Source organism: Erythrolamprus reginae, chromosome 9 (assembly GCF_031021105.1).
Source record: "Erythrolamprus reginae isolate rEryReg1 chromosome 9, rEryReg1.hap1, whole genome shotgun sequence".
NCBI classification, from domain to species: Eukaryota; Metazoa; Chordata; class Lepidosauria; order Squamata; family Dipsadidae; genus Erythrolamprus; species Erythrolamprus reginae.
Genome location: NC_091958.1, coordinates 29395335 through 29410015, shown reverse-complemented (window position 1 = coordinate 29410015; position 14681 = coordinate 29395335). Strand labels below are relative to the sequence as shown.

General features: G+C 45.5%; 1 protein-coding gene across 1 annotated transcript in view; it reads left to right on the top strand.

Annotated features, from left to right (window-relative positions):
- WDR59 (WD repeat domain 59) overlaps positions 1-14681 on the top strand; it is a 112638-nt gene that overhangs the window by 34631 nt on the left and 63326 nt on the right. The window contains exons 8-12 of the mRNA XM_070760678.1: positions 2423-2539; positions 4452-4529; positions 6879-7035; positions 12467-12546; positions 12911-13043. Coding sequence (XP_070616779.1) covers positions 2423-2539; positions 4452-4529; positions 6879-7035; positions 12467-12546; positions 12911-13043 — 565 coding nt within the window. The remainder of the gene's footprint in view (positions 1-2422; positions 2540-4451; positions 4530-6878; positions 7036-12466; positions 12547-12910; positions 13044-14681) is intronic.

Below are 14681 nucleotides of genomic sequence, written 5' to 3'. Positions count from 1 at the left end.
CAGCCTCTCAAGTATGTGAAGACTGCTATCATGTCTGCCCTGGACCTCCTCTTTGCTAGACTATCCATGCCCAATTCCTGCAACCTTTCCTCGCATGTTTTAGATTTAGTGTCTCTTGCAGCACAAGAACATGCCAGAATTAATAAACATGCCATTAAGAAGGAGAAATCAGTTCACATTTAGATTTTCTTTGGAATATCTTAAACAATCTGGCATCTATGTGATTTAACTTTACTAGATAAGTGGTCAGAGCAATGTAAACTGCAGTTTAATATTTCAAAATGTAAAATAATGCACTTGGGAAAAGGAATCCTAAATCTGAGTATTGTATTGGCAGTTCTGTGTTACCAAAAGCTTCAGAAGAGGAGGATTTAGGAGTAATGATTTCTGACAGTCTCCAAATGGGTGAACAGTGCGGTCAGGCAGTAGGGAAAGCGAGTAGAATGCTTGGCTGCATAGCTAGAGGTATAACAAGCAGGAAGAGGGAGATTGTGACCCCACTGTATAGAACGCTGGTGAGACCACATTTGGAATACTGTGTTCAATTCCAGAGACCTCACTTACAAAAATATATTGACAAAATTGAATGGGTCCAAAGATAGGCTACAAAAATGGTGGAAGGTCTTAAGCATAAAACATCAGGAAAGACTTCATGAACTCAATCTGTATAGTCTAGAGGACAGAAGGGAAAGGGGGGACATGATCGAAACATTTGAATATGTTTAAAGGGTTAAATAAGGTTCAGGAGGGAAGTGCTTTTAATAGGAAAGTGAACCCAAGAACAAGGGGGCACAGTCTGAGGTTAGTTGGGGGAAAGATCAGAAGCAACATGAGAAAATATTATTTTACTGAAAGAGTAGTAGATATTTGGAACAAACTTCCAGCAGGCATGGTTGGTAAGTCCTCAGGAACTGAATTGAAACATGCCTGGGATAAACATAGATCCATCCTAAGATGAAACAAAGGAAATAGTATAAGGGCAGAGTAGATGGACCATGAGGTCTTTTTCTGCCATCAATCTTCCATGTTTCTGTGTCCAGTCTCTTCAGAAAAGCCTCCAATGATGGTGCCCACGATTTCTGGAGGCCAGCTCTTCCACTGGTTCATTGTCCTCACTGTTAGGAAGTTTCTCCTTAATTCCAGATTGCTTCTCTCCTTGATTAGTTTCTACCCATTGTTTCTTGCTCTGCCTTCTGATGCTTTGGAAAATAAATTGACGTCCTCCTCTTTGTGGCAGCCTCTTAAATACTGGAATATTGCTCTCACGTCACCCCTAGTCTTTCTGCTGTCTAGACTAGCCATACCCAAACTCTGCAACGTGTCTTGTTTTAGACTCCAGCCCGCTGATCATCTTAGTTGCTCTTCTCTGCTGGGTCTTTCAGCAATGGATTTCTGATAGGTCAGGATTCTGGCACCCATGTTAATGCACAGCCAAAGCTGATTGGCTACCCAGGAGAAGCCGTGAATTTCAGGCAATTTCCCTTTGACAGAAGAAGCTGTGTTGCTGAGTCCCAAATACATAGGCACTACTTTTTACTAGTGGCAGTCACAGCTTGTAGAAGCATGTGAGATGTTTTGTTTTCAAAGCAACACTTTGGGGATTCTCCGATAACAGTTTCTGGGGGCTGTGTTTCAACATCAGGACAAACTGCCCCACAGAACAGAGCCCTTTTGAGCATTGATGTTTGGAGAGTTCCAGTCATTGGATCTCTCAACTATAGAGCTTGGTGGTGCAGTGGTTACAGTGCAGCACTGCAGACGGCTTCTGTTGATCATCAGCTGCCAGCAGTTTGGCAGATCAAATCTCAGTAGACTCCAGGTTGACTCAGCCTTTTGTCCTTCCAAGGTTGGTAAAATGAGGACCCAGATTGTTGGGGCCAAGAGGCTGGCTCTGATGCTTAGAGAGGGCTATAAAGCACTGTGCAGTATATAAGTCTAAGTGCTATTGCTATTGGGAAAGTTCTGAGGGAACATTTCAGGTTTGCTCTGAGCTCATAGTTCTTTTTCCCTGCAGATTCTGACTTCTAATTCCTGTAAAAACACCCCTGCCCCAGGGTTCAGTTTCTTTTTTCAACTAGATTCCAGACATGTTACATATGCAGGGCTTTCCAACTTGAATCCATTGTGATCATTTCCCAACTGTGCTCTGGAGAAGGCCATGAATCTTCTTGACTTATTTTCTATCTCCGTTCTTCTTTGTGGCTGAAATCCTCTTTTTAAAGGCCTTTATATGTTTGTGAGTCTTGCTTTCCATTAACACATGGCAGAGAACAGAACAGTGTCTCCTGGCTCCGTGTCCCAGAATTTGCTGCCGAAGAGCAGCCCAGATGCTTTTCCTTGAAGGCAGCCTGTGACAGACCAGTGGGATTGCTGTGGCCTCTTGTGGAAACTTTCCAACCCAACCGTTCTCTTCTGCTTTCAGAAACCAAGCACTGCTGTGGAGTATCTGGCTGCGCACCTCTCTAAAATCCACGGCCTGGATTGGCACCCGGACAACGAAAACATTTTGGCCACCTCCAGTCAAGACAATTCAGTCCGGGTAAATTGGGGGATTGGGTTGGCTGGGCTAGGATCCGTCATTTGCATGGGGATCCAGGCAGAGTGGAAGCCATCGGGTGAGTTGGATGCTTCTTTAGGCTGGGCAGGAAATCCATGGGGCCCCAGCAGCGTCAGTCTCTACTTGTTATGAGGACCATCAGAAAATGAATAAAGAGTGCAGTGAGACTGACTTGAACGACCAGGAGTGGGTGGGTATCCCTGGTGAATGAGGGGTCTGTTCTCTCTGGTTCCCTGCCAGAATTTGTTATTGTGTGTTTCAGCCACACACTTAATGCTGTAGGCAAAGGCATCAGGCCATTGCCGCCTCGTGATCTTTATATTTGTCTTACATGTGTATTCATTTATCAGCATTTAGCTGAGGCTTTTTGTTCCTCTGGGAAGCTCAGCAAATCCTGAAAAGTCCAGTAATGTAGTGATAATATTCTTACAAATAAAGATTGTAATGTTTGCTGTCACAGTATGTACTGTTAAGTACAAATAGTGTATATAAGGAAACAACAATTTTGCAAGTTGATATGAATAGTTCTCCTGAAAACAAAGATCGTCCTCAATTTATGAGCATTTCATTTAACGATCATTTGCAGTTGCGATGGCACTGAAAAAAGTGACACGCAGCGTGACGTAACATTGAGGACTATGGCAGTGACCCTATGCTCATGCGATAAAAATTAGGGCGCCTGGGAAACAGCATATATTTATAATGAAGGCTGTCACATCCAAGGTCACATGATCCCTGTTTATGACTTCCAGAGGGCTTCCAAGAAACAAAGTCAATGGGGGGGGGGGGGGAAGCTGGATTCACTTAGCTGTGTGATCTACTTAACAGACGCTGCAAAGTGTCTCCAAATCAAAGGCTACCCACTTAAATGAGCCGAAGTGGCGCAGCAGGTAGAGTGCAGTACTGCAGGCCACTAAAGCTGACTGTAGATCTGTAGGTCAGCGGTTCAAATCTCATCACCGTCTCAAGGTTGACTCAGCCTTCTATCCTTCCAAGGTGGGTCAAATGAAAACCTGGATTGTGGGGGCAATTGGCTGGCTCTGTTAAAAACTGCTATTGCTAACATGTTGTAAGCCGCCCTGAGTCTAAGGGGGAGGGCGGCATTAAAAAATTGAATAAATAAATAAAATAAATAAATAAATAACCATATTGCTTAGCGACAGACATTCCAGTCCCAACTTGGGTCTGAAGTCAAAGTCTTCTGGAATTTCTAAGCCATATTGCCATAGCCCTGAGAGCAGAAATCATCTTCTCATTTTAGATGAGTAGCTGGAGATAGGCAGGAAATGATCTATACAGACAAATATCTGCCAATAGGGAGAAAATGCTGTTCTGTTGGAAACCAGTGGAGAAAGTCAAGTTTTCATTTCCTTCCTTCCTGTGATCTAAAAGGAGATTGACTGATTGGCATTCCAAGGCCAGGAGTAGATGATCTGCATCTTCCGATGATTACTGGAAGGTTTTGCTCTGTGGAATCCTTTTGATATCTGATCCCACAAATGGAAAGCCAAAGATTTTAACCAACCTCCAATTGCCCCCCCCCTCCCCATACACAACAGCTGCTGGAATTCTCCATTTACAAATCTTTCAGGGCCTTTTAATGGTGGTTTTCTTCTGTTATGCCCAGAGGTGGGCTGCTAAGGTGGGATGGTGACGTATGCTCACCCCTGTGGCTCTGAGTGCTAGCGGAGTCCAGTGCAATTCTGCTACTGCACCTGGCAGGGAGAAAAATCGCGCCCAGACATGCAGGGGAGCCTATGGCCTAGGTGCAGTCACAGAATTGCACTGGACTCCGCGAGCACTCAGACCCATGGGGCCGAGCATATGTCACCATCTGGTTATGCTCTGGTTAAGTATCTTTCACCTGAGTGGCCTTTTCTCTTTTTGGTTGAAGTTTTGGGACTACCGACAACCCCGAAAATACCTCAACATTTTGGCCTGTCAAGTTCCGGTCTGGAAAGCCAGATATACGGTAAGGAGGGTTTCCGTGGATCCCAGGTGAGTCAAAAGCCTGCCGTGGCTCTGGCTCCCCTGTGGGGCGTTGGAGGGGCTGATGGGCAGGAGGGCAACTACATGAGCCACAGTGGCACAGTGGTTAGAATGCAGCACTGCAGGCTCCTTCTGCTGCCTGCCAGGTGCCAGCAGTTTGGCAGTTCAAATCTCACCAGGCTCAAGGTTGACTTAGCCTTCCATCCTTCCGAGGTGGGTCAAATGAGGACCCAGATTGTTGGGGGCCAGAGGCTGATTTTGTAAACTGCTTAGAGAGGGCTCTAAAAGCTCTATGAAGCAGTATATAAATCTTAAGTGCTATGGCTACATGTTTTTTACCAGGAGCCACTTTTGCTGTGGGGGAGGTGGCAGTTACATGGTGACCTCACTGGAAGGGGAGGGGGGAGGTTTGGGCCCCATCTGTTTTACTTTTGAGGTGTTTGATGGAGCGGAAAACAAAATAAGTGTTTTGAGGCTGCTGGTGGCATAGCCCACTTCCTTTATTTGTAGACTTTTTATTTAAAAAAAAAATCCCCCAAAATTATTTACAGTTGCCTTTTGGTGGCTTCCACTAAATTTTGGTGGTGTGATCTGGGGCATGTTCTGGGACCTGCGAAAAGTGACGTGAGGACCCAAGATGGTCCCCATTGTCCACTCTTTGGGGGAGAAACACCCACATTTCCACAGTCCTTCCCTTACCCAACTCTGGAGGTTCATTCTCTGGCAAGGTTGGGAAACACTCAGTTTGGCCTGAAACCTGTTGCCAGTTGACGTAACTCCAGCTCCCGTGTTTATCTGCAATTCCTGTTGTTATGCCGGGCTCTTCGCTAATAGCCCCCCAGTGAGTTAGGAATGCAAATTCAAACACACACACACACCAGGACAGAAGAAAAATGGAAATAGTTTATCCAAAACAGTTTGAAAGCACACATTTTAAGAAGAGCCAAAGTTCTCTCACCCAGATAACAGTCCTGGAATGCGGCCAAAAGCAAAAACAAAAGAGCAATTAAGGCTGCTGTGAATCCTCACAGCCACCCCCTTCTATGACTCCAGAAGAGGTAGTTAACTGTGAAGTGTCCAAAAAGACAGTAGAAGTCCTGGAATAATCCAAAGAGTAGCAATTGGTCTTTCTCCAAATGGATAAACGCCCACACGCACACTCCCCAACGCCCGTCATTTATCACCAAACACATTAACCTAATTGCCTCAGCAACAGGTGTTCTCCCTTATCTTCAACGATACCTTCTTGCCATGAGCCTGCGCGTATGGGTATCTACCAGCGGATCCTCCTCTGAGTCTGAAATCTCAATAATGGGAGCATTAACTGATGGGCTGGCTGCACCCATCTCTCCGTCTGATTCCCCTCCCCCACTGTCTGTCCTTGGCAATGAATCTTCACTATCAGAATCTTCTGGAAATAACACACATCTCTGTGAACCCAACAATTTTCCTGAAGCAATGTACAAATTCCTTGTTGCAGAAGCTGGCCCAGAGCCAACCACCACACCTGTCATCCTCAGTTGCCCTGGAGAAGGAAACTGCAGTCCATCTCCAGGAGATACTACGTTGAAGGCTTCCACAGGCAGTACTAAGCTAGACAAGCGCAAAAATTTGATTGGCGCTATGGCTGTTTCCACTATTCCTTGGCTGGGATAAGCTGGCAATGCTGGGTGGGGGAAGCCTTAAATATAACTGTGTTGTCTTCTGGATCGTGTCTCTTCTTCGTGTTTCTCTGGGCAAGAAAGCTCTACGACAGATCCACCATGGGGGTATGAAATGCCCGCTGATGGCGCCTCCACATACTATTTTACTGTTATGCTCACCATTATTCCACACACATTTTTGCCTTAAGCTTCATAATCTTCAACCTCTACCTGCTAACGAAAGGTAGAATTGCCAGCTCATGGGTGCAACTGATAGGATGCTTCAAGGAGACTCCCAGCTACAGAGAAAGAGATTGATTAATTACTGTCCCCTTGCAGTGAGGCTTATAAACACACACTCTCCTGCAGAATCCAGTCTGTCAGTCACTGGGACTGGAGGTTTTGCCTTCCAAGTTTTCAGACTCGTGCTGGAGCCCATCCTCAGGAAACCTCTCTGCGTGTTCTGTGCGTTGTACAGCACAAAGCACACTCAGTAGTTCTCTGAGGATTGGCTCCAGCCTGAATACGAAAGCTCAGAAGACAAAACCTCAGATGGGATCCTGCAACGTTTTCTTGGGACAGGGATACATCCGCCTACACACTATTCTGCCCAGCAGTCCTGTACGACCCTAGACTTTGAAAAGCAAAACAGAGGTGAGCCACTAACCTCCCTTCTCTCCCCCTTTTAGCCTTTTAGCAATGGGCTGGTGACAGTGATGGTGCCTCAGCTTCGAAGGGAGAACAGCCTCCTCCTTTGGGATGTGTGCGATCTCAACACACCAGTTCACACCTTCGTGGGACATGACGACGTTGTGCTGGAATTCCAGTGGAGGAAACAGAAGGAAGGTATGTCACTGAGTGGCCACCCTCCTATACATGTGTGGGTGTATACACTGCTCAAAAAAATAAAGGGAACACTTAAACAACACAATATAATTCCAAGTAAATTAAACTTTTGTGAAATCAAACTGGCCACCTAGGAAGTAACACCGATTGACAATCAATTTCACATGTTGTCAGCACATTCAACTTTGCACAGAACAAAGTATTCAATGAGAATATTTCATTCATTCAGATCTAGGATGCATTATTTGAGTGTTCCCTTTATTTTTTTGAGCAGTATATATATTTATTTATTTATTTATTTTATTATTTATTATTTAGATTTGTATGCCGCCCCTCTCCGCAGACTCGGATATAGGAGGGTATGGCTAGCTGATGAGGCCAAAATAAGGCCGAAATAGATCTATCTCCAAAATTGAACTCTCCAACAAAAGAATAATTATGGAAGCCATTGAAATAGAGAAACACCCCAATCATGAATAAACGTGACAATACCTCCCGCCTACCAGACATCTGGAAACTAGTCCTAATAAACAAACGGAGCCCAGCCACGAAAACTGACACCAGATCCAGAACAACACAGGAAGCCACCACCAGTCCCCCTCACCAGACCCATACCCACCCCACAGACAAAATATAACCACCACCCAGAAGCCAAACCACGGCGACCCCTCCAACTGCTGCACCCCCCTCCGACACACGCACAAAGCAAACTGACATACACCATAAACACATAACCAAACCACAAACTCCGAGCCAAACCAAAACCTGGGATATTACACCACAGACATACATTACCAAACAGCTGACTAGTCTTCAGGCATCAATTGCCACTACTACTCAGGATGTCACCCCTAATCTGCATACATCAACTACACCAATTAGTCAAGGTCTTACCCCACCAACTAATCAGGATGTTTCAATACAGCCAACCAACTGAGCCAGCACTCCACACCCACTCAGCAGTCTTTATTGAGGGACGGCAGCTCAGACCACGCTTGTTCACCCAAGCACAAAGACAAAAGCATCAGCCTGAAGATGACGTGGGACCTCGTCAAAACGTCAGCAGGAGTCAATCAACCTTACACGGGAAAAGATCAATAGCAAAGCTGAATCTACCAATTTGGAGCACAAAGGATGCAACTAACTTCCCCTTTCTTGTCTGGCCACCCCGTTATCAGTCAGTATCCAATTAAAAGTTCTTATGTTGTTTAGGGCAGTGCTTCCCAACCTTGGCAACTTGAAGATATCTGGACTTCAACTCCCAGAATTCCCCAGCAAATGCTGGCTGGGGAATTCTGGGAGTTGAAGTCCAGAGATCTTCAAGTTGTCAAGGTTGGGAAACACTGGTTTAGGGAATGGACTCTCAGTTCCTGCCTTCTCCATCTCTGCCTTTTTTTTTGGCTGATCTTGTGCTTCCAACCCCCCCCCCCCCTTGTTCTCCCACATTCCAATCTCTTCCCTCCCCCACACCCATTGCTAATGTCAGGCTGGCAAGATGCAATGCAAAGCTGACAGGATGGCAGCCGTGACATTATAACTCAAGGCAGCACACCTATCTCACCCACCTCCCTCCTCCTATTTTCCCCACAACAGCAACCAGTTGGGCAGCAAGAGAGTCACTGAGGCCAATGCCCCTCAGCTTTGTTGGCGGCTCTTTTTACAGGCCCCTTGTTGCATCTGAAGCAGTCTGGATAGGAATTGAAATGTAGAGCAATCACTTTTGTGTCACTGTGCATTTCCCTTTGGAAATTTATGCCACCCTCTATAGCTCTAACCTTCCAAATCAACTGCTCCCACACAGTCGTGCTCTACACAATTTCTTTCTCTCTCCTCCTAAGAATTGAGCTTGATTCAAATTCCCATCAGTGGACAGTACTAAATTCTCTGGTGATAACAAAATCTCCGAGTCCCGTCGGCCAAACAATGCCGAACGTTTCACCTTACGAACCTCCCCCGGGAACCAATTAGGTTCGTAAGACAAGGTATTACTGTATTTAGTTGTATCTTGCAATATTTACAAGAAAAGTAAAAATGAGTAAGTAAAAGAGTAGAGAATATGAAAGAGATAACTTAGCAGGTGTACAGAAAGGCTAGGTTTGAGGGCGGGGGAGGAGATGCCTGCAATATAGCAGGCATTTTGGGAATTTACGACTATTCATTTTGGTTGTATGATTGGTGTATATGTTAAGAGGGGGGAGGTAAATCTGTATTTCTCCTAATTTTTTAACTATTGTACTAAGTCTACTAACTTTTTAACGTTGTATAAATCGAATAAATGAAATCACCTCATATTGCAACAATCTAAAACTATTAAGCCACCTATTAACCATCTGCATTAGGATTCTCCTCACCTGAGGTGGACTGCACCACAAATGCTCCACCAAAAGTCAGCTTTTTTCTTTCCACTGCCAATAAAGCAATTGGTTTCTTCTTACCAGCCCATACTGGTAAGGTTCAAGGTTGACTCAGCCTTCCCTCCTTCCCAGGTGGGTCAAATGAGGACCCAGATTGTGGGGGCAATATGCCGGCTCTGTTAAAAAAAGTGCTATTCTTAACATGTTGTAAGTCGGCCTGAGTCTAAGGAGAAGAGCGGCATAAAAATCGAGTAGATGAATAAAGTAAATAATATCCGAGCCAATATACCGTTAGCCGCACCATCTGCCACTGCTACAAACAAGTCTAGCACAGGCACCTGGGTGTCTCCTTTAAGGTGCGTTGGAGCATTCTGATTAAACATGCATTGAATGAAGCTTTTAGCTCAATTCTCCATCGCTCACAGTTAATCTTTGACTTACAACAGCTCATTTAGGGACTGTTGGAAGTTAACAACGCCACTGAAAAAAGTGTCTGTTTTTCACACGACCGTTGCAGCATCCCCTATGGTCACCTGATCAGAATTCAGAGGCATGGCAACTGACTCATATTTCTGATGGCTAATGTGTCCCGGGGTCATGCAATTCCCCATTGGTATGACCTTCTAACCAGCAAAGTCAGTGGGGAAGCCGGGATTCACTTAGCAGCCATGTTGCTAATTTAACAGCCAATTTAACAAAGAAGTAAGACGCCCCAGACTGATGCTATCATGACAAAATGCATCATAAATGATTGAAAATGAATATGTAAATCTTTTCTCTTGTGGACCATTTCTCAAGTTTGTGTCTATGGGGTTTCTCTGTCATCCAGGCCATGGTTCTCCCAAAGTTGTTTTTCCAAGAGGCAACTGGGCTTTCTTGTTTTTTCTCTGAAGACATTTCACTTCTCATCCAAGAAGGTTCTTCAGCTCTGACTGGATGGTGGGGAAGGGAAGGATTGATGCTCCTTGTAGACAGCTGGTCCTTTGCATCCTTAGAGGTTCGTTGAAGCACTTGGAGGTTTATCTGTGTTCTCAGGGTCACCTGAGTGGTGCCAATGGGTGTGGAGCCTTCTCCTTGGAACTGCTGGAAAGACTATGCGATGGAGCTGTGTTTTCTGAAGAAAGCACATATAAATCCTTCCCCACCATCCAGTCAGAGCTGAAGAAGCTTTTTGGATGAGAAGTGAAACATCTTCAAAGAAAAACAAGAAAGCCCAGTTGCCGTTTGAAAAAAACACCTTTGGGAGATTTTCTACTGGGAAACCCTTCCATGTGGCAAAAGTACAAATGAAAATAAAATACATCCTTTCCTAGTTAGAATGGTTACAGTGGAATTTAGGCAACCCAGATTTGTTTCCACTTAACCCAAGAAAACATAAGGATATCCTTTAGCGCCATGGTGGCACAGCGGTTAGAATGCACCATTGCAGGCTAATTCTGCTGATTGCCAGGAGTTCAATCCTGACTGGCTCAGCCTTCCTTCTGAGGTGGGTAAAATGAGGACCCAAATTGATGGGGGCAATAGGCTGATTCCAGGGACTGTAAAGCACTGTGAAACGGTATATACAGGACCGTCTTCTGACTCATGTATCCCAGCGACCGGTCAGGTCCCACAGAATCAGCCTTCTCTAGGTCCTGTCAGCCAGACAATGCCGCCTGGCAAGGCCTAGGAGAAGAGCCTTCTCTGTGGGGGCCCCGGCCCTTTGGAATCAACTCCCTCCAGAGATCTGCACTACCCCCATTCTTCCCGCCTTCCATAAGGCTCTGAAGACCCACTTTTGCAGACAGGCTTGGGGTCAATGAATCTCTAATATCTATCCCAGCCAACAAGTAAATGTTTGTATGGATGTGATGGATTGGTTTTTAGCATTGGTTTTTGGGATAGTACAGTGGTACCTCAAGATACGAGTTTAATTCGTTCCTGACCTGGGCTCTTAAGTCGAGCAGCTCTTATCTCGAACGACTTTTCCCCATAGGAATTAATGTAAATAATTTTAATTGGTTCCAGCCCTCAAAAAACTCACAAAGTTAGTCTAAATTATGCAGAAAGACAAGTTTTTAATGAAGAAATGTACATGTACATATAAATGAATAATGAAGTTTCTTTCACTTAACTTGTAAACTTTCTTAAACTTTTAAATTTACATATGTTCAACTTCTCTGCCACCCAATCCTGTAGGACAGAGGTCCCCAATCCTTTTTGCACCAGGGACCGGCTTTAAGCGATCAAGAGAGGAATGGGATAAATGAATGGACGGAGGGTGGGAAGGAAGGAAGGAAAGAGGGAAGGGGCAGGAACAGAGGAAGGAAGCAAGGAAACTTATGAAAGGGGAGAGTAAGAGAGGAATGAGTGAAGGGAGGGAGGGAGGGAAGAAGATGGGAAGGAGAAAGAAAAGAAGAAATAGAGGAAGGGAAGGTAAAAGAGAGAAAGAAAAAGAGCTAACTTCCGCGTTCAGCTTCAGGAGACAGCTGCGAAGCCGCGCGCGTGTTTTAAAAGGTTGCAGCCGGCCTGGGGGGCTCGGGGGGGGTGCTGGCAAGCCCCCCAGGCTGGCTGCAAGCACCCCCCGAGCCCCCCAGGCCGGCTGCAACCTTTTAAAACACGCGCGCCGCTTCACAGCTGTCTCCTGAAGCCGAACGCGGAAGTTAGCGTTCGGCTTCAGGAGACAGCTCCTTGGCGCTTGTATCTCGAATTTGGGCTTGTAAGTAGAACAAAAATATATCTCCCCTCCCAGCTCTTATCTCGAGTTGCTCGTAAGTAGAGCAGCTCTTATGTCGGGGTTCCACTGTATTTTAATGTAGATTTTATTGGTAGGTTTCTAACATGTTGTACGTAAGCCTCCCTGAGTCTCAGGAGAAGGGCAGCATAGAAATCGAATGAATGAATGAATGAATGAATGAATAAAAGCTTTTCTTTGCTCCAAGGCTAAAAGGTGGGAGATCTGTGCAACAATACACACATAAATAGATTGCTGACTCTTTCCTGGTTCATTTCCCATAGATTCTGACTTTTTCTCCTGCCTTTGAATTCAAAAGCAGACCTAAGTGGCACATGACAGGTATTTCTTCTCTTCCTTTAAGGATCAAAGGACTATCAGCTGGTCACCTGGTCTCGAGATCAGACCCTTCGGATGTGGCGAGTGGATTGTCAACTACAGCGGGTAAGTCCTGAGCATTCGGAATTCTTTCCGGTCCCCGGCTTGAAAATGTAAGCGTTCGTCCATGCAACTGCCTGGGCTGCTCTCTCCCACTGTACGTCAGGCTTCTTGGGGTTTCCTATGATGTCGTTGTTGTTGCTGTTAGTTGTGAAGTCGTGTCTGACCCATTGTGACCCCATGGACAATGTTCCTCCAATGCTGAATATTGCAAACAATCGTCCTGGCAGAGAGGGCGGGGTGTGTGTGTTTGGGTGAGGAGGATATTTACTTCTTCCTGAGAGTCCGGAAAAGAAAATAATTGAGAAGCACCGTTTAGCTTCGGCTTGGCTTGGCTGCATTGCACTACTCTCACTGCCTCTTGTTCCAGCTGTGCTCGAGTGATCTCTTGGAGGGGGTGGAGGAGCTGATGGATGGGATTTCCCTCCTGCCCGAGGCAGACAAGGCCTTGCCCGTCCCGGAGACCGAGCCTCAGCAGAATTTCACCCACGGAGAGGAGGAAAGTGAGTCCTAGTAATCCTTTTTTTTTTGGGGGGGGGGGAGGGCCGGGTGTGTGTGAATGATCAAGTCATTGTAGGTTGCTGGAGGAAAATCTTTGGACTCCCCATATGTTTTTTTATATAAAAAGATGGAACTTTGATCACACCATCACTGCCCAAGACTGAAATGTATTCATTTATGTATTGGATTTTGTAATCTAGTCTTGTTTATTAAAAGAAAAACACCTTCAAGACTACAGACATACCTAATAGCCCCCTGGCTGACAAACATAGTATGTTTTGCTGTGTGAATGATAATGAATGATTTTAAATCTTATTAGAGTTTTTAAAAGTTTTTTTTAGTCATATTAATTGGATTTTTAGATATGTATATTGTATATTGTTAGAAACATAGAAACATAGAAGACTGATGGCAGAAAAAGACCTCAAAAAGACCTCATGGTCCATCTAGTCTGCCCTTATACTATTTCCTGTATTTAATCTTAGGATGGATATATGGATATGGATATACAGTGGTACCTCAGTTCTCGAACGCCTTGGTTTTCGTACATTTCGGATACCAAACAAAATTATCTGCAAAAATTTGCTTCAGTATCCAAACAAAAATTCGGATACTGAACAGAAAATTTTGTTTACTATCCGAAATGTAAGATCTGAGAGGACGAGGTGAGAGGGAATGGGAATCGGAATCCCAACACGCCCCTCCTGGCCGCCCTCTTAACAGCCTCCCAGTCTCTACCTTGTAACTGCTCCAAGTTGCAGGAAGGGTAGGGCTGGCTGCAATACCGGCAGCTTCGGGGGGCTCCTTTCCTCAGCGGTTCAGTTCGTTACTTCCAGGCAGCTGCACCAATTTTTCTGAAGGGAAGCCGCCGGAGCTGCTGCCACCGGGTAAGAAAAAGTTGGTGCAGCTGCCTGGAGGTAACGAACTGAACCGTGTGACGTTCCCAACGCTGCTGCTGCTCCTCAAAGGGAAGCCGCCAGAGCCGCCGCCACCGCCGCCACCGAGAAAGAAAAAATTGGTGCAGCTGCTTGGAGGTAATGAACTGAACCGCTGAGGAAAGGAGCCCCCTGAAGCTGCCGGTATTGCAGCCAGCCCTACCCTTCCTGCAGCTTGGAGCAGTTTCAAGGAAGAGACTGGGAGGCTGTTAAGAGGGCAGCCAGGAGGGGCGTGTCGGGATTCTGACTCCCATTCCCTCTCACCCCGTCCCCTCAGATCTTTATCCCATAGAAAATAGAGGAAATACTGTAGATTTAATTGGTTCCCAGCAAGTCAATGGGCTGGGAACCAGTTAAATCCATTTCCATTATTTCCTATGGGATAAATTAATTCGGTTCTGGACCAAATCGGTTCTTGACCACACTTCTGGCACGGATTGTGGTCGAGAACCGAGGTACCACTGTATGTTTTTGACATGTTGTGAGCCACCTGAAGTCCTCGGAGAAGAGCGGCATACAAATCCAATAAATAAATAATTTTCCTCCCCCCTGTTTTCCTCACAAGAGCAACAACCTTGGGTGGGTTGAGCTGAGAGAGTGACTGGTCCAAAGTCATCCACTTTGCTTGCATGCCTAAGGCGGGACTGGAACTCTCAGTCTCCTGGTGATTAGCCCAAAGTCAACCAGTTGGCTTTCATGCGGTAG